The sequence below is a fragment of the Aspergillus ruber genome (assembly GCF_000600275.1).
Source record: "Aspergillus ruber CBS 135680 unplaced genomic scaffold scaffold00004, whole genome shotgun sequence".
Taxonomy (NCBI): domain Eukaryota; kingdom Fungi; phylum Ascomycota; class Eurotiomycetes; order Eurotiales; family Aspergillaceae; genus Aspergillus; species Aspergillus ruber.
In genome coordinates, this window is record NW_024467300.1 from 752,930 (window position 1) to 779,854 (window position 26,925).

Sequence of the window (26,925 nt, forward strand, 5' to 3'; positions counted from 1 at the left end):
GTTTTGACGAGACGTATTTGGAAAAGATACAGCTACTCACGCTACGTACAAGAATTTGGCATGATTGCCAACAGACTGGTTTATGGGAATGGAGATGGAAGACTTAATATGCGTTTGTAACCGACCTTTGTTGTCGCTACATTTTTTTTTTACCAAAAACATTTTGAACCGACATAGATGTTATATTTTGCTCTAATCCTGTAGACTACATATTTTTTGCTTATATTGGGACTAACAAGTCGTTAGAGAATGCTCCTCTGTTACTATGTACACTTCCCACGAGAATCACGACAACTGCTTTCCAATAACCACACCATAATAGATAGTAGCAAGAAGAGTGACCATATTGAGTAAGCTCGACACTCCATGAATCTTACCAAACTTCTTGTTCAATGCCTGCATTTGCTTGGAGTGGGGAGGAGAATCGTAACTCTTCTTGCCGTCACGGGTTTCTAGGCCCAATCAGTTCAGTTTTCAACTAGCATTTTCACAAGTTCAATCATCACATACCCTGCCTTTTCCGCTCCTTCATAACATTCACCGTGAGCGGACGCAGAATAAACTGATTGGCGAGACCTGTCACCACCGCAGTAGCCATCGGCAACAGCGTGCTGAATCGGTTCTCCGGAGCCAAAAGTCCGGAAACTCCGAGTGTCTGTCCGCCTTTACTGGCGGTCAGAGCAACCACGACCGGGAGGGCTGATTGCAGAGTGAAGTAGATGGGGAAGGTTGCGGTCTGCAGCTGGGCGAACTGGGGGCGCGGTAGAGCTCTGAAAGCAACCACGCCAGAGACAAAGGACTAGTAGATGCTTCTTTAGCTTGCATATTTAATTGTCCAAGGAAGTAGTCATACCTGATAGACCTGGACACCCAGCAGAGTGCCATAGCTGGCAAGAGTTAGTGCATGTCTCAGTTGAAAGTGATTGGATATACAAACCTGAGAACGTGGTATGGTCGAGGGTCAGTCATTCTAATGGCTAGAACGAACCAAATGTATCAGTCTGCACTATGTAGAGAAGAAAAGCGTAGTCGGATGTCACTTGCTGCGGAGATGCAGGTGTTTGGGTGGGGAGCCGGATATATTATGGCCACGCACCTGCATTTGGTGTTCTATTACCACGCATGCTATCGAACTGTGTCTAACTAAATCCACGACAAGATGTGCAAAGACCACGCAGCTAATCAGATGATGTCATGTGCTTTCGTGTTCCGCCTCCAACCCAAATAGGAAATATCGCGCGTCTGCTGCCTGGTGCACGTGTTTCGCAGCACTCTTTCTCGTTTACTCTACGCTTCCCTTTTTCTCCCTTTATTTGGCCACTTCTACACTTCTACGCCCTCAAAGTGACCATGGCTGAAAAAGAAGCTACGGTGTACATCGTCGATGTCGGCCAGTCGATGGGGGAGCGCCGTCAGGGACGATCGGTGACAGATCTAAAATGGAGTATGCGCTATGTTTGGGATCGAATCACGGCTACGGTACGATTACTTAGACATAAGGGCTCATATACTCTTGTTGACATTGGATGCGCAGGTGGCTACAGGGCGAAAGACGGCCATGGTTGGAATGCTTGGACTAAGGACAAATGGTGAGGGCTATACTTGATGCAGCACTGTTGATCCGCTGAGACGAGGGACAGGGACTTTAAACGAGCTGCAGGATGATGAACACTTTGAGAACCTCTCCGTGTTACAGGAAATCAGGCAGTATGTCTTTCCTATTCTCAATTGTTGTTGATGTTGGGCTGACGGATTAGGATGCTCATGCCAGATATCAAGAGGCTGCGTGATGAGATACAACCTAGTGATACTGACAGCGGCGACGGTAAGGGGAAAAAATGGCATTTTGCTTTGGGTCAAGCTTTTGGATATTAACTCAGTCTGTCAGCTATATCGGCACTCATTCTGGCTATTCAGATGATCATCGTCCAGTGCAAGAAGCTCAAGTATAAGAGGAAGATCGTCCTGGTCACCAATGGGCAAGGGCACATGAGCACTGAGGGCCTCGACCAGATTACCAGCAAGATTAAGGAGGATAACATTGAACTTGTTGTTCTGTGAGTGTTTTGAGGAACTGCACGGTGACCAGTGCTAACCCCCTTCAGTGGTGTTGACTTCGACGATCCGGAATATGGTTTCAAAGAGGAGGACAAGGACCCAATAAAGGTCTGCTGTCTGTTTTTATTATGCCTTATGTCCACTGACACTCGTCAACTTTGCAGGCAGAAAACGAAGCTCTCCTGCGAGGTCTTGTTGAAGACTGCGATGGTGCTTACGGAACATTAGAGCAGGCCATTTCGGAAATGGAGATCCCCCGAGTGAAGCAGACCAGAAGTATGGCAACCTTTAAAGGGTATCTCCAGCTTGGAGATCCGGGGAATTATAAAAATGCCGTCAAGATCCCCGTGGAGCGATACTATCGAACATACGTTGCAAAGCCTCCAACAGCCAGCTCGTTTGTTCCTCGCTCGGATACCTCAGATAGTCAAGAGGACCCCAATTATGCTCAATCGTCTGCCACTATCGGTGCAACCCAGGGCAATCAATTCGGAGAGGGCAGCAATCTGACCAGTGTGAGATTCATGAGAACCTATCAGATCACGGATGAGAATGCGCCGGGAGGAAAGGTCGAGGTCGAACGGGACGAGCTTGCCAAAGGTTACGAATATGGACGGACTGCCGTGCATATCGATGAAACTGATCAGAATATCACGACCCTTGAAGCACCTATGGGCATGGAATTGATTGGCTTCGTACAGAGTGAAAAGGTATGTTGGCCGACATTAGTGACTTTCGTGAACTGATGATTCTCTCAGTACGACCGTTATATGCACATGTCCACCACCAATATCATCATTCCCGAACGTACCAACGATGCAGCCGCGCTAGGACTTTCTTCATTCATCCATGCTCTATTTGAATTGGAATGCTACGCTGTCGCACGGTTGGTAGTAAAGGAAAATAAGCCTCCGCTCATGGTGCTGTTGTGCCCATTGATCGAACCGGACTATGAATGCCTCCTCGAAGTACAGCTGCCATTTACCGAAGACGTCCGTACATACCGTTTCCCGCCACTGGACAAGGTCATTACTACTTCAGGAAAGGTGGTCACAGAGCACCGGAATCTTCCCAATGATGATTTGGTGAACGCGATGAGCGAATACGTGGATAGTATGGAGCTCGTTGATGAGGATGACGAAGGGTGCGTCATCTGGTTTTGTGTGAGAGCTGGGCTGGGCTAATAAATGCAGGAAACCTGTCGAGACATTCCCAATCGAAGATGCATTCTCACCAGTGCTGCACAGAATCGATTCAGCGATCCGTTTCCGGGCAACCCATCCGAATGACCCACTGCCACCACCGGCCGAGATCCTGACAAGGTTCTCTCAGCCACCAGAGGAGGCGGTCCAGAGAGCAAAGAAGTACCTTGACAGACTGACGGATGTAGCCGATGTCAAGAAAGGTCAGCCTTTCACCCTTTTCCTAAATATGCACATGCTAACGATACCTGCAGTACCACCTAAGTCGAAGGGCCGCAAGCGCACCCGCGAAATCGAAAAGCCGTTGTCTGGTCTTGACGTCGATGCTCTCCTCCATCAAGAGAAGCGTACTAAGATCTCACCTACCAATTCCATCCCCGAATTCAAGCAAACGCTATCGCACGCAGAGAACGTCGATACTATCAGTGACGCCGTGAAGCAGATGACGGCCATTGTCGAAAATCAGGTCAAGAACAGTCTCGGCGATGCCAACTATGACCGGGTTGTTGAGAGCCTTGGTGTTATGCGCGATGAATTGATCTCCTACGAAGAGCCAGCTTTGTACAACGATCTTCTGAAACTGCTCAAGGACAAGTTGTTTAAGGAGGAACTTGGTGGCGATCGACGGGAGCTGTGGTGGCTCATTCGGAGGAGTAAGATTGGGTTGATTGACAGCAATCAATCTGATCGATCCGAGGTCTCGGAGGATGTGGCTAATGAGGTAAGTATCCGTGTCCTAGTAGTCTACAAGCAAATGTTGATCGTTCCAGTTCATGTCTTCGCGATGAGATTCTTGGCTATAAGCAGGTTGGTATTGGATAAGGAACCATCGGATAGCTTCATTAAGATTGGTCGTAACTGGTTACGATACTCATGCATGTAATGATCTTGGAATAAACGCCGGTAATGAACTCAAGAGATCTTCCCCAACCTCCTCTTGGAAATATCGAGTTTGCCTTGTAACCTGTAAAGTCTGGTCAGCATCATTCGCTACACGAATGAGAATCGAAACCACATACCGATCAGTATCCTCATCCGCCAGCCTCAGCAGATCATTCTGAACCTGCAACTCCCCATTAATCGCAATCCCCAACTCCTTCTGCCTCGCCACAATCTTCCTCAACTCCTCCAGCCCCACATCCTGATCCTGCATCGTCTCCCTCTGCAACTGCAACACACCCTGGTTATCTAACTCACGCGTCCTTTCCGTCTCTTTCCCGAGAACTCTCCCAGAACGAGCTGGCTTGCGAGCACCCGCACCACCAACAAGCGCTTCTTTATCCTCAAGCGACGCAACAGCATTATCAATCCTTCCCTTCGCAGCAATCGCATTCAACAAATCCTCCAACCCATCCTTCTCCTTCCGCGCATTTACAAGTAAATCCCTCCGTCGCCGCAGCTCCCCTTCACCAAGAACAACCCCATCACCCCATCCATTCCCGCTTCGCTCCCGGCTCTGACTCCGACTATCACCACCCCCGTTCTTCCCCTTCGACGACGAAATATCACTTAGATTCTTCAACCCTTCTTCTAGCGCAGCGATTAGAGATCCTGCACGTACAAGAGCGCTCTTCGCCATCGCCGAACTCTCATGTTGCTTCTGCGGCGTGGTCTCCTGGTCCCGTCTCGTGAGCTGTAGTCGCGCATCATGTAAATGAGCCTTCATATCCCTGAAACAATCCAGCCACAGCGTAGGATCGGTAATTGCTTTTCCGCTCCCGCCGGGCCCCGACGCAGCCGCTGGATCTGTAATCGCCGCATGGAGCCGTGCAGTCGTATGCGAACCGTTGTCTTTTGCACCCGCCGCACCAGACGCGGTATTCGGAAGATTCAAGAACGCGCGCCAGGCGCTAGAGTTACGCCACTGGGGATCAGCGTCATTGTTTATAGCGCGGAGGTAAGATTCGAGACCTGCGCGGCGTTGTTCGCGGAGGGATGCGTTGGAGACAGTGTTTGCGAACCAGGATTTCGGGGGGAGCGGGGATGGTGGTGGGGATGTTGTTTGGGAGGTAAGTGCTGTGTGGAAGGAGGAGAAGTCGGAGTAGCGTTTGGAGAGGGTGAAGGAGCGGAGGGGGAGACGGAGGGTGATGTTGTACAGGGTGTAGGGGGGGGATGTTGGAGAGAGGGAGGTGGTTGGGATGGAGATTTCGGGGGTGGGCATGTTCTGTGTTATCTTGTCGCTGTTATGCCCTTGTTGTCTGGCGAGGATGTGTTATTATAGTTGGATTGACATTGCTGTGTCGTGGGTGCAACGGTGAGGTGTCTGGTGATAAAGTCGGTCTGTTGGACAGCGGCGCCTAAACAATGACGCCACCAGCATCACGGGTTCCTACATCGGATATCCCAGGGTACCTGAACAGAACATAGTTATTGTTGATAGTATTATTCAGTGTTGTTCAAGTCTATTAATATGAATGCATGGGTATCTAATTGATCTGCCATATCTCCCTGGCCTCCAACAGATCTCTCTGTCCGTAATACTCGCCTACCACCGTGATGATCATATCCAGCATAGCTCGAGTCTGCATGGCCACATCGCCAAGGTTCTCTTCTCTGTCAGAATGCGCCTGTACCTGACCGTTCTCATCCACATGCCCCTGGATTTTCGCCTGGAGTCGCGCCTTGGCTGCTTCTAGTTCGTCGGTTGTATTCTCCGCTTCGACGTCTTTGATATCGTGATCCTGTGCTGCGCTTTCAGCAGACGCAGCCTGTTCACCAACGCCGCCTGTTCCTGCTTCCTCAACATGCACTTCGGCCTGCTCTTCTACCTGCCCCTCAGCCTGTTCCCCATCCTCCTCATCCTGATCTCCATCAACCGACTCTTCATCCTCCTCTACCGCGCGCTCATCCTCCCTCATCTTTCCCAAGATCTTCACAGCCCTCTTCCCCAAATCCCTAATCTCTCCAACCTCCTCCGTCCCCAACTGCCCGACCTCCCTACACTTCCCCAGCAACCCCCAAGCCCACGCCCCGATCCTCCGTACTCTCACAACATCCCCACTCCTCACATTCTCCGACATAAGCCTCGCCATGATCCCCAACACACCGAGAACACTTTCCATGTCCATGCATGCTAGCTGGACAGTCTGTGGATCGACGGAGAAGAGTAAGCGGCGCCATTCTTTGCGCGCGATTTTGGAGTGGCGTGGGAGGGAGATCGGGTGGGAGTTGTCGAGGAGGGGGATGGAGGTTGGTGGGGGTGTGCATTTTAGGATCGAGCGGAGGAGGAGGAAGCGGTGGCGGAGGAGGGTGTAGTAGGATTGTTGGGCTTCGGGGTATGCTGAGGTCGTGTCTGGGGAGGTTGAGGGTACTGCGGGTGTGGCGCGTGCCACGAAGACGCCGTCGACGTAAGTTCCTGCTTGGTCTTTTGGATGTGCAGATGCTTCGCGAATGCCGTGGACGGTTTCTTCGGTTTTGACTTGCTCAACTTCTATCGTCTCTGTTTCTGTTGTCTGAGTCTTCGGTGCGGTAAACAGCAACGGCAGCGAATTTGCTTCGGACCTATACGAGTCCACGATAAAAACCATCAGTCTCCAAACACTCTCGTTTCAACCGCGATCTCTATTAAACCAAAAACACAACCAGCCAACATTTAGCAAGCGTGTAAAGCAGCCAGCCAGGTAATGAAAAAAGAGGCACTCACCGGACCATCCTCAAATACTCCAACCCATCCTCCGCAGGTCCATAAAACAGCTCCCCTTCTAGCCCAGCATCAAGTCCCGGAAACGCGCTCTTTTGTCCGTAGAGAGGGTTGTTTCGCGGGCGTTCGTGGGTCATGGCGGATTGCTGCGAGGCTTGGGCGTTGTCTTCGTAGTCGTCATCTGCGTAGGAGACTCGCGATCGTTTGTAGGTTGTGCTTCCTGATATTGAGGAGGAGGGTTTTCTTTTATCTGGGATGTGCGACATTGTTGTTGCGATTGTTGGTGTTGGAGTGGTTGGAGGTGGACTGATAATCATGATGTTTTTTGGCGGAGGAGCTTGGGCCAGCGAGTAATTATGGAGTAAACACCATGTGATAGCACGAGTTGTATGAGCTTTAGGGATGCTTGGTAGCAGGATACTAGACAGGGATATAATATCCCTCATACTCGCAAGAGCAATAAATGGCTTGAATGCAAACAGGTAGGTATAACTCAAGTATGCTCACGACAATGCATACACTTCCCTCTCCGGAATATCAAACAACCCCAAAACCTCTCTATCAATAAAAGGAGCAATACTCATAAAAACAACCCCCGACTTCGCAGCCGTCGGATCAACCCACTAGTACAAGTTATTTATGCCAGCCCACGCACCACTCCCCTTCCTCCTCCCCCGGGCACATCCTCATTATTAGCCGTGAACGCACTAGACCACCCCTTCTGTATCCCAGAAAGCAATGTCCCGTTATTATTAAGGGACGGATCAACAGAGTTAAATGTTCAAATAGGATCACCTTTCGGTTCAAAGCCAGGAGAATGATAGTCCGCGACCGCAAGCGGAATCTGGTCAGTGAAGATGTACCCATTCACAGTCTCGGGTCTGAGAATCGACACCTCAGTACGTGAATCCGTGGCCCCATAAACCAAAGCCAACAGGAACGTGAAATAGTCGTCGAGCATGGAGGTGTGATATTCCGCGTCTGCGTCGACAAAGACCCCGGTTTGGTGGGAGAAGCTGAGTACGGCGTTGCAGTGATAGTCCCGTTCGCTAGGCGCTGGTGATAAGCGATGTCGGCCGGGTAACTACCTGTGTTCTGCATGTCTAGGGGATTGATAATATGTTCTCGCAGTAGCTGGCCAGGGACTAGTTGGAGATTGTTCCAATGCCCCAGCCGAGCGAACCTATGTTGTAGCCGTCGCCTGCATCGAATGCGAATGGAGCTTGGGAATCGGCTCGTGTCTTCCTGGTAGAAGCGAGAGCCACATTCTGGCACCATTGCATCCATTGTTTGATGTTGGCATTGAGGAAGTTATATCTCAACCCAAAGTTATATATCATGAGGTGACGAATAGTTAGTTGAGTTCTCGGCGCTCGATGGATCGGCTCACCAGCATTGTAAAGCTCTTCAAAATCTGAAAGCCTTCAAGTCCTCCACACAGAGCCATCAAGGCTCGACTTCCCTTCCCCAACAAGCTGAAGCGCTACACTGGCCGTCACGGCTTTGGTTATCGAGGATATCCATATTTTTGTCGAGGGTGTTGTGGGTGGTGAGGACGGGTCTTCAATATTTGTTGTTCCCCAGGATTGCTTGAAGATGACGCTACCGTCTCTATTGAGCGCGGCAGCTGTGATTCCCGATATGCGCTTCTTGCTCACTGCATCTCCAAAGGCTTGGTTTAGTCGTGCGGTAGTATCGGTTCCTGGGCCATTATGGCTATTGTAAGGTTGCCTCGCTCGGAGAGGCATTTGCAAGAGCAAACGCTCCAAAGAAGATGGATCTTAATAACATTCCAAATAGAGATTCTGTAATGAATGGAAACTCAATGAGTATAGTCTGTAGGAGTTTGTATTTACTCTGCCTCTCCTTCTATATCTTCTGATTCTGTAAGCTCCCCAAAAGAGAAAGGTCCTGATATGCACGCCATAATCTCGAATATATAACATATTGCTATTTACTAATGCGGATTTGCTGCGCTAATGGCCCAATATGTCAGGATATGGTGCAACATTATTAATCGGGATAATATGCAGAGATGGTGCTAATAGGCAGCAGACTGCTGATGTAAGACTCAAAAAGACCTAACTTTGGAAAGACGATATGAAGATAGCAACTCGTAATCATTATTTTCTCCTGCAGACATAAATATACAAGCTAAGGACGCAAACGCTGGGGGTCACGAGGGAACAACGAAGCCAACCGGATGTTAGGCAATCCCAAGAAGAACATGACAATCCGGTTCAGACCCAATCCACCACCAGCGTGGGGCGGGCATCCCTGACGGAAAGCATTGAGGTAGTCCTCGAAGCCCTCCTGGTCCGGGTTTACACCCTTGGCAAGCATCGAAGTCTCCAGCTCCTTAATGTCGTTGATACGCTGGGCACCGGACATAATCTCCTCACCACGCATGAAGAAATCATATGAGTTGGAGAAACGGGGGTCCTTGGGATCAGCCTTGGTGTAGAAGGGGCGCACAGCCATGGGGAACTTGTCGAGGACGTAGAAGTCGGTGTCGTACTTGTCGCGGATGATCTGGCCCAGCTGCTTCTCCATCGCGGTGGAGAAGTCGTTCTCGAAGCGCTCCTGTTCCGAGACGTCGACGCCAGCTTCCTTGAGCAGGTTCACACCGTCCATGTAGGTCAGACGTAGGGCCTTGCCATCCTTAGGGAGCTTGAAATCACCGGCCTTGGGGTACGACTTCTGGATGGTTTCGATCTGCTTGCTGTAGCGCTCCTTGAGCTGGGAGAGGATGAAAACAAGAAGGTCCTCAGCGAACTCGAGGACTTCGTGGTAGTGGCTTCGGAAGGTCTTTTCGAAATCGAGACCGGCAAACTAGATAATCAGTTAGATCATGCCTTTCAGGTAGGGTGATATGTAAATACCTCAGTCAAGTGACGGTGGGTGTTGCTGTCCTCAGCACGGAAAACAGGAGCAATCTCGAAAACGTTCTCCATGTCACCAGCAATACACATCTGCTTGTATAGCTGGGGACTCTGAGCCATGTAGGCGTTTCTCTTGAAGTACTTGACCTCAAAAACGTTGCTACCACCCTCCGTAGCAGCACCGACCAACTTAGGAGTGAAGATCCACCGCGATCCACTCTTGATCATGTACTCCGCAAACAGCTCCGAAACGCCGCTGGAGATCCAGGTAATAGCCTGGCTGGTCTCAGTCTGAAGGTCCAGAGTACGGTTGTCCAGACGAGTCTTGAGCGTGACAATAGGAGCACCCTCGGCATCAACCTGAGGACCCTCCTCGGTCGTGTCAGGAGGCGGCCGCTCCGCATCCTTGACCTGCATAGGAAGCATCTGAGCAGCCTCAGAAATCATGTAAACCTTCTGGATGTGCAGCTCGAGCTCTTGGATTGTAGCAGATGAGATGGGAGTGTCAGGCTTTCTGACAATACCGGTCACCTGCACAATCGAGTTGACGTTCAATCCGCCCGTGTACTTGACCATCTGTCTCGAGATCGGCTCCTTAGCAGCAATGACTGCCTGCACCTTCTGTCCCTGCTGCCTAAGCATCAAAAACGCTAACTTGGCACTCTGCACACGCGCATTGTCCACACGAGCGACGATCGTAACCTCCTTGTCGTGGTGCTCCTCGGAGAGCTCAGAGAATCGCGTCGACGGGATCACATCTTCGGTTTCGGGAATCGGACCGTAAAGGTGTGTGGCGGTGTCTTCTGTCTGGGTAGCGGCCTTCTGGGCTTGTTCTTGAGCGGCACGCTGAGCTGCCTTCTCTGCCTTTGCCTTCTCCTTGGCGGCCTTCTTTGCGGCGCTCTTGCTGGGGCCCTTCTCTCCCTCCGCAGGGACTTCGCCGGCAGGGGTCTCCTCGGGCTTGGGACGAGTGGGTAATTCGGAATCCGCCATGGCTGCTATAATTGGGAGGGTTCAATAAGTTGGGGTGGACGATGGAGGTGATGCGCGCTGTTGCTTGACTCAAAGTGAGGATCTTGAAGAGTCACCCCGCCGCATACCCTAAGCCCTAAGAGGGGTATCACGTGATTCGTACCTCAGGCAGTGATCTGTATCATGCTCTCGACTCATCTTCGAAAGTATGCTTATATCTAATTGTCATAACTACCTCAAAAGACTACTAGAATGGCAAATAGATAATCTATTACTACTTCAATCAGAGTATCGGTATTTCTGGTGTATACTAGCTATAAGCATGCCATTGAATGATCACTGAATCTCTGGGGGGCAGATTTAAGAAACTTGCTTACAGCAAAAGCAATGTCTGATTAATTTTTAGTAATAATATCTAGAATAAATGATACTAATAGGCATAGTTCTTGTTCGGTGTAGCTTCTTTAGTGTTTGGTGTCAAACGGTCAATCAGTATAGTCGGTATGAGTTTTAATCAAGAAACAGTAGGTCTCGCATTTCGCGGATCTACCCAATGACGATACCCCCAGAAGTCAGCATGTGAAGTGACCAGTTAACGAGAAAATCAGAAGAATAAAAAAATGCCTGTGGAAATCCAAATGAACGTGTATATGTGAAGTGAAGACGAAGAAAAGGAGAGAGATTGAATGCGATCACGGGAGCTCGAGAACTGCATCCTGGCGGTGGGTCTTGAACTTGATCATTTCGAGAATGTCGGACATCATCATAATAAGACCGGCATATACTGGAAGAGTTACTGCTGCGTATGTGTACGTTGCGCCGTGTAAGAAGGCCACAGGCGCGACCAAACCTATCAATGAGGATCAATCCAGAGTCGCCTGGGTTGGCAAAATCTCTCGGAGCATGATCACCGGGCTAGTTAATAACAACATGCTCCGTCACTTCTAGACTCACAATAACTTTGTTTCCCAAAAAGTCGAAGCGCTGCCTGTCTCGGTTATTCCAATGGCACGAAACCCTTGTGCCATTGCAAATGCCAGCCGTTAATCCAGTTGCCTTGCCTACCTTACAATACCATTCACCTGCAGTAAGTACGCCAAACCCCATGAGTGGGTCTCCTAGTTCGTATTGGAATTATGAAACCGTAGTTGCAAACATCGATGGATTTCGGAACACGGGGCATGACATTCGGTTCGAACGATATTCCTTCGTTAATTGTCATGAAAGCTCAATCTATCACCCGGTTATTCCGAATCGTGTTTCCGCTAGAGATAAAACCTTGCCAATGGTTATCGGCATGGGCATCGCTCGGTCAATTTGCTTTTGATGCAGGGTAGCAAAAGCCTCATACCGGCCGATGCGAGAAGCATGATGGTGCGGGAGCTCGTCGACAGCCATCTCACGGTGGTATTTCCCCTGTCGAAGTTTGAGTAACTCTGCGTTGGGTTCCTCAAGCTGCCCCAACCTGTCAATCACAGTCTCCTCCATGTCTTTGGGCGCAAAGCGAATTACTTCGCGCCTGGTGTGGTCGTCCAAAGACAAAGAACCACAAAGATAAGCTTTGGCCTTAGTCTCTATTTTCGCTAATTCTGCAGGACTAACGACATGGAAATTAGTTAGAAAACCTGTATGCTTCTTGTCTCCGTATTTGAGGATCGTAAAAAGCCCTAAAGTACCGCCTCCGCATTCGCCAGCGACGGTAATGAAGTCGCCCAATTGTGGATATCCAGCTTTACGCATAGATGTGAACTGAGAATTCCCAGTCAGATGGCACAGTTCGCCAGGAAGGAATTCTACTGGGAGGCGGTGTGTTGTCTGCTGTAAATCCATCAGTTCAAGCAGAAGGCGGTGCCAGTTGTGAGTTGTATAGGGCTGCACGGTAACTAAAATTGTCGGCATGGCTCTAACCTTGTCTGAATCAGCTTCGTACAGGGACATCGTTGTCCATTTCTCATGAAAAGTAGAGTTCAACATGGCAATCATGCTAAACCTGCATTCTTCATAACGAGTCACTGCCCCGGCCGAAATCGCGAACAGATAAGGCCGAAAACAATTCTCAATACCTACGATGTCCACTTCAACATCGAAACTCTGATCGTATCGCAGGAGTTGTACGAGTTCATCCTTTACAGGGCCTGCAGCCAGAGGGGTGACTATGTTCCTGTACATGATGCGCAGAACCGTTGCTTTGCAGTTACCGGAATATCCAGGTTTATCGACCACTTGGACAACCAGTTTCCCGACCATCTTCGGTGGCAGAAAATTATGAGATTAAAGAATCATCAGTATTTGCGGTTCTAGCTGGAGGACTCTTCCCGAGGTCAAACTGTTTGCAGGTTCCGTTCGGAGAGACAAGGGGGATAGTTCTTGTAAAGAGATCGACCTGTACGAATCCGTGCGACAAAGGCATTGTTCTATCAGCATCGTACCTGTAACTTCTTCCGACTCTCTCGGCTGCTGCCGTCGTCTTCGTGGCGAATTCGGTAGAGTCGGTAGATTAGCCCAGGTTTATACCATATTGAGTCTGCGTTTATACAACCGTAAGCTTCCGTAATGAATATGCTGGCTAAAGCAGAGCGCTGTCGTCGCAAGAGGACAGCGTGACGGGGTTGACGGGGATAGGCGATATAACTAACAATTCTCTGCAATCGCATGATATTGCTGACTTGGCAAATGGGGTTTGAGCAGGCGGTGACGCGATAACGACCAGGTATGATGGGTATCATACTATACTGCTACCCCCCTAAGCCACCATGTCCCCTGTCCCAGTCGACAAGATGAAAGACTTTCTCTCGGGCGAGCGATTCTCGGACATGATAATCACCTACCAAGGGCAAGCGTCCAAAGTCCACCGTTTCATTATATGCAAACAGCCATCGTTCTTCGAGACTGCCTTGACTTGGCCCTTCAAGGAATCATCGAAACAGACTGTTGACTTGCCCGATGACGATCCGGAGACGATTGATAGTGTCATTTAGTATCTATAGATCAACGGTTGTCAGGAAGATGGGCATACAGTGCCGTTGGATGGTATATCGGAGCCAGAACAATCAGAAGACGAGACTACTACAAGCGAGCCAGCAGATGTTGATTCCATAAGACCAAGTGGGAGCAATCACGTCCAAGTCTATATTTCTGCAGACAAATTTAGGATTGTCAGCCTGAAGTCCCTTGTTAGAAAGAAACTTGCTCAGTGGACAAATGCCAACCGGGATTCTCCAACATTTGTTGAGATAGTACGAGAGGTGGTGAGCTCAGTGCCTCCGCATGACTTGGGTCTTCAAGATGTGATTGCCGGTGTTATATAAAAGCACGTTATTGCCCTTGTGGAGAAGGGGACAATTATACAGCTACAAAGGCTTTGGAAATATTGGGTCTGAGGTTATTAGCCAACTGGTGAGGAGCAATATGGTTAGGGAAACAGAAAGATTACGCAAGGCCTCTGCACCGGATCCCACAAAATTGGATGGTATGCGTTGTTGCGGATTCTGCAGAGAAAGGCTAAATGTGAGGTTTGGAAATGGAGAGTATCAATATGGTACTCTACGTTGCGGTTCGTGCCGTATGCAGGTTTGATCTCACGGATATCGTGTTGCTTCCGATTATGGTAGTTGATATGATACATTAATCCAAGACCTTCATGCTATCGATACTTATATCCTGTACTCCTATGCACCATGCAATCGTCAATCATAAAATGCACTATGTACATGTGCCAATATGCGAATAAATCATAGATAATATACACCCACGTCAGGATCATCATCGTTATTATCATAGTCGTCGACCACCCCGTCTCCATTCGCGGTTTGCAAGGCAGGCTTCTTCCCCCTAATCCTCCGCTGCAAAACATTATCAATCTCCTCATCCTCCTGAATCCTCTGCTCAGTGAGAAACGCATCCGCAAACCCCACAGCCCTCAGATTCCCCAAACCAGTCGCAAAAGTTTCAACAAGCGATGCCGTCGAGAACCCCAGCATTTCTTCGAAAAATGGATTCCCAAACTCGAGTACTTCTAGTGCTAACGGAGGGACCATGTAATTGAGCATGTCGAAGAAGGATTCTTCGACTAGATCGCCGGGAATGCTGAGGAAGCTCAGTCCAGGAAGGAAGGCGGGAATTGCGTTTATGGACTCAGGTGAGAGGTTGCGGTTTGAGCCGGAGATTGTGAGACGCGACAGGCAGGCCGCGAGGTGGGGACTGCTTATTAGAGAGCCGAGATTGTTCACAGAGAGATTGGAGCAGTTTTTCAGTGTCAACGACGTAAGAGAAGGAGGCCAGGCAAAAGACGGAATTGCGGTGGGCGAGAAGGAGCCGCTAAATTGGAGACGATAGAGATGTGGTGGCCAGGATACCAATTCCGATCCTTGGGCTTGGAATTCATCGAGGGAGGTGGAGCGGGGGAGTCGGAGGGTGAGGAGTTTGGAGAGGCTACTGAGGGCCTTTTTGAGATTTTGGAAAGGGAGGGGCTCGCCGACAAGGGATAGATCGAGGTGTCGGATGTTGCGACACTTGGAGAGGGCTGGGAGGCAGTTGACTCTGCATGCTGTTAGTATTGTTTCGCACTGCAATTAGGCATAGACTCACGCAAAAGTGACACTGGGCGCGATAAACACCTCCAGGTTCTCTTTCACCTTCCCAAGCAGCCTCGATGTCAAGCTATTCGAGCTATGATGCACGAGGCAGCTCAAATCTAGCCTCCGAACCATACTCCCCAGATTCATCTTGCTCTTCCGCGACGCGACAGGCGGGCTAATTGTGTCGGTAAATTTGTAGAACGCCCTGCCCTTGTCTAGCCGGGGTTTCTCATAGAGGAACGCAATGGCCGCTGAGTACCACTGGCGGGAAACCAGACAGCAGACATGCATGGTTCTTTGGCGTTGCGCATTGTTATCTGCGTTGGTAGCGGCGAGGGAGACGATCAAAAGGATGACTTCAGTAGGAAGATGGATTTGGCGGGGCGAGGTCGAATGCATGGAGGGCAGGCGTAGGCATAGAGTCGTGAATAGCCCATTATATGTCTGTGTCGATTGCGGCGTAGAGAAGAAATTGTTGAGGTAGGAGTGTAGTGGAGTGGAAAACTGTTGATGGTGAATTTGAGGCTATCGCCGATTTGCCCAGACCAAGACCGGGCAATGATATCATCCTCCGCCAACTGGTTCTCTTCTCTCTTCCACCACTTCTTCTGCTCTTCATTCTTCATATCGTCCGTTTATTTCTGTCTCACCATTTTATCATTCTATAGAGCATGATGAGGCCTCAATTTCTCCATCGCTCGTTGGGACTGCTGCAGCGCATCCCGAGTCGCTCATTCGTACCAACTGGCTTGGGCCGCAGGACCCTCAGTTCTTCGCCTCGCGTTCCTGACTTTGCCTTCGCTTTTGAGTATGCGATACTAGCTTAAATGAATGGACAGTGCTAAAAATGGCCGTCTAGTATCGATGGCGTCTTACTGCGATCCTCAAAGCCCATCCCCGGCGCAGCAGACTCGTTGCAATACCTCAAAGAACAGAACATCCCGTTTATCCTCCTGACGAATGGCGGCGGAAAACACGAGTCGGAACGAGTCGCGGAGCTTAGCGAGAAACTTGAAGTCCCATTAGATCCGTCGGTTATTATTCAGAGCCATTCCCCGTTCGCAGAACTCGCAGGTGCATTGGAGAATAAGCGTGTGTTGGTTGTTGGAGGGGATAGCGATCGTTGCCGTCAGGTGGCAGAGAGGTATGAATGAATCGCCTGCGGAGGATAATATATGTTGACACAGTCAGATACGGATTTAAAAACGTCATAACCCCCGGCGATATCTTCAAGGCCAACCCCGACATCTGGCCAGTATCCAAAGTGTTCAGCAGCTACTACGAACAATTCGCCAGACCAATAGAGAACCCCGACCAGATCGATGCCCAGGATCCCTCAAAAGGACTCAAAATTGACGCCGTTTTTGTCTACAACGACCCTCGCGACTGGGGTCTGGACGCACAAGTGATCATGGACGTTCTCTTATCATCGAATGGGGTCCTAGGAACAATCTCGGAGAAGAACGGCCAGGCTGATCTTCCCAACAAAGGCTACCAGCAAGACGGCCAGCCGCCCCTATACTTCTCCAACCCAGACCTATGGTGGGCAGCGGCCTACCCTCTACCCCGTCTCGGACAGGGTGGATTCCGTGAAGCCTTAGAAGGCGTCTGGGCTGCCACAACAGGCGGACCCAGTAAAGGCGTTGAACTGAAGAAGAACATCACAGGAAAGCCATACCAGGCAACATACGAATTCGCAGAGCACCAACTCATACGCAACCGATCGCGGGCCTTTGGCGGGGCGATCACTCAACCTTTACGGAACGTCTACATGATTGGTGACAACCCGGCATCTGACATTTGCGGGGCAAACACCTTCCGCAGTATCCATAAGAGCGAGTGGCATTCTATCCTCGTCCGCACTGGAGTGTACCGTGGAGGTGAGCCGGCGTGGAAGCCGAACACGATTGCTGATGATGTGCAGAAAGCCGTTGAATGGGGGCTTAAGTCATCTAAGTGGTAATCTGCTTGGGACCTTGGGTGCACCCGGTCACCTCATAGATCCTTTCGCCTTGTGAAACATGTGGGTATAGCATATCATATCATATACCATTTGCATAGCATAACATATATTTAGCATTCGAACTTGAATAAACTACTCTAAAATGACAGACCATGAAAAAATATTGTCTTCATTTACTTTTCTGCAGGCATAATATGCAACATCAACTAAGGTATATAACAGGCGTCGACGCCTACAATATCCATCTAGGCTCTAGAAAAACATACACCCCCTAGCGTAAAGACAAAGACAGTAAAACAAATCCGATTCAACAATCAACAAGTATGCCGTGCATAGGAAGAACCCATATTTGTAAAATTAAGACAATATAGAAAAGAAAAAAGAAAAAGAAAATATGAAAACTCGCTCACTAAAACCCTGCGTCCGGCTACAAGACAAGACGAAAAGAAAGCGTAAAAAGTAAAAAAAAAAAAAAAAAATCAAAACAAATAGGTATGAATGTTAAAGAAAAGAAACTAACTCAACGACGCAATAACAGCAGCAGCAACGCCCTCTTCTTCCGCCCGGACGGTAATCTTGGTCGTGACACCGGTCTTGGTCGAGTAGGCCATCTTGATTAGCGATGCGACTCGGCCTCCCGATACTGTCTTGCCGAAGAGTTTGAGGGTGTGCGTGCTGTTGCTGAGGGAGACGTCGGTTCCCTCGAGGGGTTGCAGGGAGAGTGCGGCAATGAGTTGTTCCATGGCATCTGTTATAGTTAGCTTTTGATTCTCATTGTTAAAAAAGTAAAGAGAAACATACCCGCGATGCCCTTCATGTTACTGAGCTGTAGAGTCTCGCTCAATTCCTCGCCATTTGCCCCAGTCTGTTCCCACACGTGGTCGAAGCTACCAGCAAACGTAGGAATGATATAGTCGCTACCAGTGAGCTCCAGATCCTCGACCTGGTACTCATCGTCATAACCGTTTGCCTCAGGCTCACCGGTGGTAGGATCAACCTCCTTGCTGGTGAACTTCAAGCTGTTGGTGAACGAAGTAACAGGAACGCTGTTCTCGCCAGCAAGCTTCTTGAAAGTCACGTAGACGATACCAGGCTCGTTGGTGGCAAGCTTGGGGGCGGGAACGATGAATTCCTCTTCCAACTGGTCTTCTTCCGCTGGCGCGACCACCACATTCACATCTTCCAGAATGGTATCCGGAAGGGTGTTCTTAACGTCGTATTGCAGAACAACGTGTTCCTTGAAGATGTGCTTGACGGCAGTAACCACGTACTCCGTTTCGCTCTCGGTAAGTTCGACAGGGCCAGACGACTTGAGCAGAGTGCCGTATGCCTTGAGCTCGGGGATCTGCATGAGCTGTTCTGCGTACCTCTGGGTAGCAGCGGCCGTAGAAGCCTCGGCCACACCGCTGGCCTTGCTCTTGGGTGGACCAGTAGAAGGAGCCTTGAGCGTGGGAGTTGCCGTCGTGAGCTTCTTGGTCCGCTCCTCGGCAAGAGCCTGCTCCTGAGTAACAACAGGGATGGAAGAAACATCGAATGCGGCGGCGAACGTGTCTTTATCCGACGATGTCACATACATGACGAGCTGGTGCTCGAATGTAGAAAGCGAGTACATCGAGTCATTCTTGATGAAGTCTCCAGCCTTTTCGTCTTCCTCGCCCATTAACCGGAGGTTAAGAGCAGCACGGTCACGCACTTCGTCATCCGTGTCATCCAAGCATCGTGTAAGCAGAACTGAAACACTGGACTTGACCTCGGGGTCCTTTTGACCAATGCCAAACTTGGCCAATGCAGTGACGGCAGCGGCCCGAACAATAGCGTTCTCCAGAACAACACGGTTGTAGATGTAACGGATGTACTTGGTAGGATGCGAGGTCTTGGGGCCCTCCACACCAAGCAGATGCAAGATCCGGACAGACAGCTTGGTGAACTCACAGTCTTCGATAAACTCGCAGAGGTGTGCGAGAGCGTCTTCCTTGCTCTCCGGCACGAACTTAATCAAATCGAACATGCTCTCCACAACACTGCGCTTGAACTCATATCCACCCTCGTCCCGGAGAATACCGCTCAAGAACGAAAGCATACCAGCCTGCTTGTTGGGGAACTTAAGACAAAGGGTCCGGATAGCCTCGACAATTGTAATCTTGAACTCATCCGTAGTATCAGCCATGAAGCCGGAAATTTGCTTCATAAGACGGTCGACACTAGCCTCATTTCCGGTCTTGAGCAGAGTGGTAATGGCAAAGGTAGCGATAGAACGGTTGCTGTTGGAGATCAACGACTCGATATCGGGGTTGCAAACGTTGACGACATTAGGCTTGAACGACGCAAAGTTGTGAAGGATTCTGATAGCGGCGAACTTGGTGATAGCCCGCGGGGACGAGAGGAATAGCTGCAGAACATGGACAGCCTGCGAGGCTTCGGCATCGGAGACATCGCGCATGTCGCAGATAGCCTTGGCGGCCTCGAAGTTGACCATCTCATGCTTGTGCCGCAGCCAGCCATCGAGCATCTGCATCATTGGTTTCCTCAATCCCTGGTCCTCCTCTGCCAGCTTGGCAGCCAATCGCACCAACAGCACCAGCGCAGCCGGACTCTTGACCACCCCCGCAGCACCGTACTGCTGCACCATCTTCACCAATGACATGCGGTCGTGCGAGCGCATCTGGTACAGGAGACCAATGGCATGGTATTGGGTCATGAAATTCGACTGCGAGATGGCGTGGGCCTGGGACCCGCCGAAACCAAGGAAACCGGTCGACTGCTTTCCGGACGAGGCAGCCTCCTGAGTCTCACTCTGCCATCTGCGCACCACGTCACGGGAGATCGGGAGAAGGTGGTAAGAGGATACCAAAGCAGCGGAGGAAACGGAGGGGGTCTTGTCGACGATGGCGGTTTTGATGAGACGCTCGATACCTTGAACTGTGGTGGCCTGCCGGAGTCAGTACCTAGACCATCAAAGAAAACAACGAGGAACGTACATCAATAATTCGACAAAGCGCCCGAATCGCATTCGCCCTGTATAAAACATCACTACCAACAGCCGTATCCTTCATAATGATACTCGTCGACATGATCGTATCCTCCGCGGTATTCGCCAATTCCTTAAGAATCAAATACACCATCTGCCGCAGCGAGGGGTCCTTATTCTGGAACAGCTTCGAGATACCGAAGAACAACGTGGTGGCCTCGTTCGTGGGGAACTGCTCCCCAGTGAACAGGAGAACCGCGATCTTGGTCAGGAGGGTGCGACATGTCCGGGGCGAGATGGGGGAGGAATTGAACAATCGTGCTGTCACAGTTAGCAACGACAATTAGTTGTAATATACCCCGGGAGGCTAAGGGAGAAAGGCCGTGTACCATCTTGGAAAACGGAGGTCCGATCAAGCTTGATCATGACCTGGTCCGCATCCTCGTCTTTCTTAACGTAACTCATTATTATGCCGGGTGCTACTGTATTTAGCAGCCGAACTCAAACGCGTTTATTTCTTTTTATTCGTCCAATCGGGTATATCGAGCGTAGTTGTATTCGCCGTTGGGAGAGGAGAGGTATGGTTGGATCAGGAACGGGGAGTGGAGGTGGATAAGTGTTAAGTCGAGTTGGCAGGAGTAAGTAGCTAGTATGTATATGGCGGGTTAGGCACTCGACTACCGCCTCATATCCGGGAGAAACAACAAAAGCCAAATAAGAAAAGGACAATCAAAAAGTCCGAAGAATTCGTCCCAGACGAAAAGCAAATTGAGGCTCTTGAGAGTACAGTAGAGTTGACTGAGTGTCTAACAATCTCCAGGTGGCCTTCCGGAGCGTTTCTGTGGGCTCCGGCCACGTGAGAAGCAGTGCAAACAATCCAAACACGCGGGCATCGTCATTGAGTATAACAACTAAACTAAACCACTTCATTCTTTCTTTCAATTGTATACCGGATTGAAGTCAACATGCAAGTCGAAGTGAATCCCAACGAAGATACTGAATGGAACGACATCCTCCGCCAACATGGCATCATCCCTGAAAAGCCCAAAGATCCAGAACCCCTAATCCAAGAGGCGCTGGTCGAAGCCGAACACAAAGCCCACGAGAACAGATTAGAAGATAAAGATCTGGACGAGCTCGACGAACTCGAAGATGAAGAGGACGAAAAATTCTTAGAACAATACCGGTATGTGCCCTCTCTTCACCCAATACCTATCTTCATACTCAATGCTAATGGAACAAGACAAAAACGCCTCGCCGAATTAACAACCCTCCAAACCACCGCCATCCACAACCAAGTTTACCCGCTCCAAAAAGTCGATTACGGCCGCGAAGTCACCGAAGCCTCTAACCAGTACTTCGTCCTCGTACACCTCTCGTCCCCCTCCGGCGGCGCAAACCCCGAGTCCCGCATCCTCTCCGAGATCTGGCGCCAGGCGGCAGCCAAGTTTGGCGATGTCAAGTTCTGTGAGATTCGTGCGGATATGTGCATTGAGGGGTATCCAGAGAGGAATACGCCGACGGTACTGGTTTATAAGGATGGGGAGATTAGGAGGCAGTTGGTTACGTTGAAGGAGGTGGGAGGTGTTAGGACGAAGCTTGCTGGTGAGTACTTTTTGACTTCCGAGAAATGAGATGGCTACTAATGCACTTGATAGATATCGAGCAAATGCTTCTTGACTTAGGAGCGCTGAAAGAGAGCGACGTTCGTCTGAAGAAGCGATCCAATTCGGAAGAGGAGGACAGCAAGGCAGAAGAATACAACGTGGAAGATTACGACGATGATTGGGATTAGTTTGTTGAAAATGATACCAGCATATACGGCAATATAACATTGTATACCATTTCGAAAATCTACCATTTCGGAAAACACTGCTTGTTCATGTGTACGTCAAACAATTGATCTTGACAATGTATCATAAGTATCCAAAGTTGAAACGCAATTTCATGTGCATTCCATATCATATCAACAACACGCCCAGCTCCTTGTATACCAGTAATCTCCTCAGTTGCCAACAAGCATAACCCGAAATAGATAGATCTCAACTCCACCCCAAAGCGCCCGAATATCAAACAAAAAAAAGAACCAAATGTCACATCATCAAACACCAATAAGGGCTAAACAGCAAATTATAGCGCATCCCTCCCCGCACATCTCTCAACAGCCCTCCTAACCTCCCCTTCCGGAAACGCCGGCCCCTGCCCATTACACTGCGTAATCTTCTTCAACTGCGCATGCACATCCGCAATATCCACCAGCCCCTGCTTAAACAGCTCATGTTCCTGGATAAAATCCCAAGTCGCACCCGCATCAAGCAGCTTCTCGCCGGTTATGGGGCAGGTTGCCATGCGGTGTCGCGGAGTACCGGTACCGGTAGTGGTACCTTGTTCGCCAGGGGTGGAGGTGGAAGCTGAGGAGGGCTTGAAATCGAGGGGCTTGTAGATCATGGGGCCTGTTGTTGTTAGTTCATTGGAGGGGAGAGGGCGTTTGTGACTGGGGTTGGATTGAGGGTGACTTTGGGATGTTGCGCGGAGGATCTCGTTTTCTGTTGTAAAGCGTGCTAGTTCTTGCTTTAGGCGTTCGTTGTCGGTGTGCAGGATGCTTGATGTTCCCTCGAGGTCATTGACCTTTTGCTCTAAATCACGGACGTGTCGTTCTTTTCGCTCGCGGAAAGCTCGTTGACTATTCCCACCCAAATCAATCACAAGTCAGCCATACCCTAGACTTCAATTCCATTTAGAAAAGGAGGGTAAAAGGAACATACGCAGCCCGATTCTGCGCCTTCCTTTTATTCGGATCCACAACTCCCCCATCCTTCTCCTCACTACTACTCCGACCCAAACTCTCCGCAACACCAGTACTACTCTGGCTCTGCAGATTACCTTCTGACGACTGCTTCAGCGACTCCGGTGGTGAATGTGGCGGTAGTGGATTCTGATGATGATGCTGGGCAAAAGGTGTATTGGGATCTAGCCCAAATCCTAGGTCGAAGGGGGCATTATTGTTGGTTTCATTTGGGTTCTCGTTGTTGCGGTAATTCTGATCGATTTTTGTTAGGTCTCGTTGTTTTGTCGTAATAATGGGGTCGAATGGCATACCAAAGCGGCGGCAATAAGGTCATCGGCTCCATGAGGGGTTTGATTTGGGTCGGGGGTGGGTAAGCCGTGGATGTCGTACAGCGAGAATGGCTGCGAGGGTGTGTCAGGGAGGTATGAATAGTCCATTTCACTTGTTTCTATAGCTGGCTGCAAAACATAGAAGTTCTAGTTCAAGGGTTCGATAACGCAGAAAGCCTAGGATCAAATCTCCGGGCGGTGAGAACGGTTCGCCGCCTCTTCGGGTCTGGAATTACGGATTAAGCATTTAGGAGCACCGATAGCGCGATAGACGAATTAATTCTGTATATATGCAGACTACAAAAGAGCATCCGATCGGTCGTTCAAATATGACCATATTATGAATGACTCCACCACGAAGATCAGATAAGAGGGGATAGAAGGAATGTATAAACCATTGGGAAAAAAAAAAAAAAAAAACACAAATCTAAACACAAGTCGACGCTTAACCACCCCGGGCGCGACCCTAACCATATCCGTCGCCAATAAACCTGATGTGATGAGACGTCTTCCCCCCAGATCGCGGACCACGCTTCAACTGCTTATCCACCTTAGTCGCCTCCTCCCTCGTTGGCGTCCGTAACCATGTAGACAATAAAAGCGTGACCAAAGCATCCTAAGATCATGTCGTTCTCAACAACCACAATCATGAATCTCCCGAACCATCCCCTCGTCCCCTGTTTGCGTCGACTCGAAAACATGAAACACATAAAAACATAGCAACAGCGACAAACGCACGGGAAGTAAGAAAGAAGCACAAAAGAGAAATTGGGGGAACCCGCAAAGATCAGCTCCAAGCATCCAAGGATCTCCTCCATTGACAAGTTGTCATCCGTTGGGTTTGCAATTTAGTTCAACACGAGAGGCAACCGTCATTTTTGGCTTTGCATCTCCTTCTGTCCACCCTTCCGTTTGTCCGCAAGAACATCGAAAAGAACTCCGAATGTTTTCTTTTTCTTTTTTTTTTTTAAAAAAAAAAAAAACTTCAGAATAGCCGTATACAAACCGGAAGGGGTAAAAGACATAGATAGCCACGCAATTTCTTCTCTTTCTTCTCTTTCGGTTCAACCAGTCTCGAAATAGCAATAGTAGTCTTCTCTGCTTGCTCGTCGTGTGTCAACCATTCCTGGGTCCATTGGATTCAGAAAGCGAACGAAGACAAGCCAGAACAAAGAAAAACCACGGTCGAAACGGTCTCGGATCGAAAAAGAGAAGCGAAAACAACGGGATGGTGGGCTAAGAGAGGGTGCAAAGGGAAATAGGAGAAATAAAAAAAAAAAAGAAAGAAAAGAATCCGGAGGATCCAATAGTAAGGAAAAAGGAAAATAAGTCTGTCGAAGGTTCGTCGCAAGGCCGCAAAGGTACCGGACAGAAGTAATCACGTTGGGTTTCCGGTCGTCTCGGTCCGCATGGCGTCCACATGCAGAGAAGATACCGAAGTCGTCACAGAAAAAAAGAACTGCTATGCTGCAACGGATCAGTACCATTCGCCAGCACCGTCCCGCCTCGTGCGACTACTAAGTCCATAACCACCAGCAACCTTGGAAGAAGAACGCAGCCTAACGCCGAAGACTATGAGATTAGTCAGATTCTGAACAACTATTTATCATTGGATCTTGATTAGACAATTTCAGGGGGGAAGAGATTTGTCGAAGTAATCCCCATTCAGATACTCACATCCGGTCACTTCCACCCACAGCACGGCTAGTCTCGGGGGTGTGTTCGGCAACCTTGCGGCGCTGGCTGGTGATGCCACCAGGCTGCTTAACGGCCGGACCCATGGGGGTACCACTGACGCCCTGGCGGCGCTGCTCCTCATCCTTCTTGTTGGCGTCAACAATCATGGCGGCGTTCTTCTGGTACTTATAGACGGTCCAGTCGAAAACATAGTCGTACTGGAAGGACTCGCGGACGAACAGGTCTCGGAAAATCTTCCGCAGGTAGGAGTAGTCGGGCTTGTCGTCGAAACGGAGGGAACGGGTGTAGTTCAGGTAGATGGCGAACTCGTTGGGGAAACCACGGCAAAGGACCTCGGTGGGGGTGGTCATCTTCTTCTCCATGATACGGTCGTACTTCTGCTTCTTAGTAGCGGCCTTGAGACCCTGCCAGGGAAGGGAACCACGGCAGAAGTAAAGCATGACATAGCCAAGGGATTCCATATCATCACGGCGGGACTGCTCGACACCTAAGTGGGTGTTGATACTGGCATAACGCGCGGTTCCGGTGAGGTTCTTGTTCTCACGGTAAGGGATGTGGAAGTGCGTCTTGGGGTCACGGTATTTCTTAGCGAGACCAAAATCGATGACATTGACCTGGTTACCACGCTTGCCGATACCCATCAGGAAGTTGTCAGGTTTGATATCACGGTGGATAAAGGATTTGGCGTGGATATATTCGATCCGGGAGATGAGCTGGTCGGCCAGCAGAAGAACGGTCTTCAGAGTGAACTTGCGGTTGCAGAAGTTGAAGAGATCCTCCAAACTAGGACCGAGCAGGTCGATGACCATGGCATTGTAGTCACACTCAGTACCGAACCAACGCACAAATGGGATACCGACACCACCGGCAAGCGACTTGTAGACACGAGCTTCATATTCCAATTGGGGGTGTTTGGCCTTGACGCTCTCGAGCTTGATGGCAATTTCCTCGCCCGAGATTATGTTGGTACCTAATCACGTTAGAATTCCCATCATTACCAATCGTCATTGTATAAAGTCGAGGACGCACCGAGGTAGATATCACCGAACGAACCGCTTCCGATCTTGCGGCCGATACGGTACTTGTTTCCGACACGTAAATCCTGACAAGTCAGCAGTGATCCAGCAACTCATTGGTACGAGATAAGCTTACCATGGTGGTCATGTTGGCGTGAACAGGATGGCACAGCTACCGGCTGTGCTGGCAAGACAGGGGCTGCAGATCGTCAGCAACTTGACTCCGGGGTGGGATTCTGATCAAGCAAGAGTCGAGAGAAAGGGAGAGAGAAAATTGAAAAATAAAAGAAAAACAAAAAGGAGAAGTAGACTGGTAGAAAGAGCAAACGTGATAGGGAGAGGTCAGAAGACGAATAAAGGAAGAAAGAAGAGGGGAGGAGGCACGGTGAAAAAGCCCAGCCGCTGCCAGCGCGTATTACTTGGCAGTGAATTGCGGAAACCAGAGCCAGACTAGTACAAATGATAGCATGGAATAGTGATCAGAACAACAGAAATAATATAGATACTCACCTAAAGTTAGGGGGATATTGGTGAATATTGAAGGAGAGAAAGACGGAAGAAAGAAAGAGATGGTGAGATAGCAGTGATGTCTGCTCGAAACCGCCGACCGTAGTTAAAAGTGGTCCGACCGGGTGATGGCGAAAAAAAAATTGAATAGGCAGAAACAAGTCAACAAATAATCAAGAAGGGAAGCCTTCAATATCACCGGTTTCAAACCACAGAAGAATAATTACAGAAGAAGGAAGAGAAATAAAATTGAGGGAAAAAAAGACCAAAAAGAAGGGGGTAGACCAACAGGGCAAAATTACCGCCCCAGAAAACCACCAAAGTAAGA

The 26,925-nt window shown here is 49.6% G+C and overlaps 13 protein-coding genes across 13 annotated transcripts; 4 read left to right on the top strand and 9 right to left on the bottom strand.

Annotated features, from left to right (window-relative positions):
• Positions 1-164: 164 nt before the first annotated feature.
• Positions 165-1,046, bottom strand: EURHEDRAFT_409435 (DUF4149 domain-containing protein). The gene is made up of 4 exons (XM_040781076.1): positions 938-1,046; positions 854-887; positions 511-799; positions 165-452 (listed from the first exon to the last, which is right to left on the bottom strand). Exons 1-4 carry the CDS (start codon positions 967-969, stop codon positions 286-288), a joined length of 522 nt encoding a protein of 173 aa, XP_040641800.1. The 5' UTR covers positions 970-1,046; the 3' UTR covers positions 165-285.
• Positions 1,047-1,350: 304 nt separating this feature from the next.
• Positions 1,351-4,048, top strand: EURHEDRAFT_513158 (ATP-dependent DNA helicase 2 subunit KU80; the record flags this gene model as incomplete). Its single annotated transcript, XM_040786137.1, has 11 exons — positions 1,351-1,479; positions 1,535-1,589; positions 1,641-1,707; positions 1,758-1,825; positions 1,889-2,057; positions 2,106-2,166; positions 2,223-2,768; positions 2,817-3,202; positions 3,252-3,463; positions 3,515-3,981; positions 4,031-4,048. 11 exons carry the CDS (start codon positions 1,351-1,353, stop codon positions 4,046-4,048), a joined length of 2,178 nt encoding a protein of 725 aa, XP_040641801.1.
• A 124-nt stretch (positions 4,049-4,172) lies between these two features.
• On the bottom strand, positions 4,173-5,421 carry EURHEDRAFT_400263 (Qc-SNARE protein; the record flags this gene model as incomplete). The annotated part of the gene is made up of 2 exons (XM_040779999.1): positions 4,173-4,224; positions 4,280-5,421. The coding sequence occupies 2 exons, from the start codon at positions 5,419-5,421 to the stop codon at positions 4,173-4,175; spliced, it is 1,194 nt and encodes a 397-aa protein (XP_040641802.1).
• A 265-nt stretch (positions 5,422-5,686) lies between these two features.
• EURHEDRAFT_448848 (SIP1 domain-containing protein) lies at positions 5,687-7,166 on the bottom strand (the record flags this gene model as incomplete). Its single annotated transcript, XM_040783768.1, has 3 exons — positions 5,687-5,998; positions 6,029-6,761; positions 6,904-7,166. 3 exons carry the CDS (start codon positions 7,164-7,166, stop codon positions 5,687-5,689), a joined length of 1,308 nt encoding a protein of 435 aa, XP_040641803.1.
• A 1,439-nt stretch (positions 7,167-8,605) lies between these two features.
• Positions 8,606-10,832, bottom strand: dps1 (putative aspartyl-tRNA synthetase Dps1). Its single transcript, XM_040785351.1, has 2 exons — positions 9,783-10,832; positions 8,606-9,732 (listed from the first exon to the last, which is right to left on the bottom strand). The coding sequence occupies exons 1-2, from the start codon at positions 10,770-10,772 to the stop codon at positions 9,055-9,057; spliced, it is 1,668 nt and encodes a 555-aa protein (XP_040641804.1). The 5' UTR covers positions 10,773-10,832; the 3' UTR covers positions 8,606-9,054.
• A 1,155-nt stretch (positions 10,833-11,987) lies between these two features.
• Positions 11,988-12,998, bottom strand: EURHEDRAFT_400266 (uncharacterized protein; the record flags this gene model as incomplete). The annotated part of the gene is made up of 1 exon (XM_040780000.1): positions 11,988-12,998. One exon carries the CDS (start codon positions 12,996-12,998, stop codon positions 11,988-11,990), a length of 1,011 nt encoding a protein of 336 aa, XP_040641805.1.
• Positions 12,999-13,528: 530 nt separating this feature from the next.
• Positions 13,529-14,404, top strand: EURHEDRAFT_548141 (BTB/POZ domain-containing protein; the record flags this gene model as incomplete). Its single annotated transcript, XM_040787482.1, is given in 2 exon segments — positions 13,529-13,720; positions 13,739-14,404. The coding sequence occupies 2 exon segments, from the start codon at positions 13,529-13,531 to the stop codon at positions 14,057-14,059; spliced, it is 513 nt and encodes a 170-aa protein (XP_040641806.1). The 3' UTR covers positions 14,060-14,404.
• Positions 14,324-15,825, bottom strand: EURHEDRAFT_409440 (F-box domain protein). Its single transcript, XM_040781077.1, has 2 exons — positions 15,339-15,825; positions 14,324-15,290 (listed from the first exon to the last, which is right to left on the bottom strand). The coding sequence occupies exons 1-2, from the start codon at positions 15,725-15,727 to the stop codon at positions 14,483-14,485; spliced, it is 1,197 nt and encodes a 398-aa protein (XP_040641807.1). The 5' UTR covers positions 15,728-15,825; the 3' UTR covers positions 14,324-14,482.
• A 103-nt stretch (positions 15,826-15,928) lies between these two features.
• Positions 15,929-17,575, top strand: EURHEDRAFT_472750 (putative HAD superfamily hydrolase). The gene is made up of 3 exons (XM_040785352.1): positions 15,929-16,136; positions 16,188-16,472; positions 16,520-17,575. The coding sequence occupies exons 1-3, from the start codon at positions 16,000-16,002 to the stop codon at positions 17,289-17,291; spliced, it is 1,194 nt and encodes a 397-aa protein (XP_040641808.1). The 5' UTR covers positions 15,929-15,999; the 3' UTR covers positions 17,292-17,575.
• Positions 17,576-17,806: 231 nt separating this feature from the next.
• Positions 17,807-20,724, bottom strand: EURHEDRAFT_384095 (coatomer subunit gamma; the record flags this gene model as incomplete). Its single annotated transcript, XM_040779606.1, has 4 exons — positions 17,807-18,039; positions 18,093-20,220; positions 20,270-20,580; positions 20,649-20,724. The coding sequence occupies 4 exons, from the start codon at positions 20,722-20,724 to the stop codon at positions 17,807-17,809; spliced, it is 2,748 nt and encodes a 915-aa protein (XP_040641809.1).
• A 500-nt stretch (positions 20,725-21,224) lies between these two features.
• On the top strand, positions 21,225-22,054 carry EURHEDRAFT_375078 (phosducin family protein; the record flags this gene model as incomplete). Its single annotated transcript, XM_040778710.1, has 3 exons — positions 21,225-21,445; positions 21,503-21,864; positions 21,918-22,054. The coding sequence occupies 3 exons, from the start codon at positions 21,225-21,227 to the stop codon at positions 22,052-22,054; spliced, it is 720 nt and encodes a 239-aa protein (XP_040641810.1).
• A 199-nt stretch (positions 22,055-22,253) lies between these two features.
• rsmA (putative bZIP transcription factor (Fcr3)) lies at positions 22,254-23,538 on the bottom strand. The gene is made up of 3 exons (XM_040781078.1): positions 23,359-23,538; positions 23,025-23,299; positions 22,254-22,942 (listed from the first exon to the last, which is right to left on the bottom strand). Exons 1-3 carry the CDS (start codon positions 23,482-23,484, stop codon positions 22,390-22,392), a joined length of 954 nt encoding a protein of 317 aa, XP_040641811.1. The 5' UTR covers positions 23,485-23,538; the 3' UTR covers positions 22,254-22,389.
• A 1,511-nt stretch (positions 23,539-25,049) lies between these two features.
• EURHEDRAFT_375080 (casein kinase 1 family protein) lies at positions 25,050-26,238 on the bottom strand (the record flags this gene model as incomplete). Its single annotated transcript, XM_040778711.1, has 3 exons — positions 25,050-26,044; positions 26,104-26,176; positions 26,227-26,238. The coding sequence occupies 3 exons, from the start codon at positions 26,236-26,238 to the stop codon at positions 25,050-25,052; spliced, it is 1,080 nt and encodes a 359-aa protein (XP_040641812.1).
• Positions 26,239-26,925: the final 687 nt, after the last annotated feature.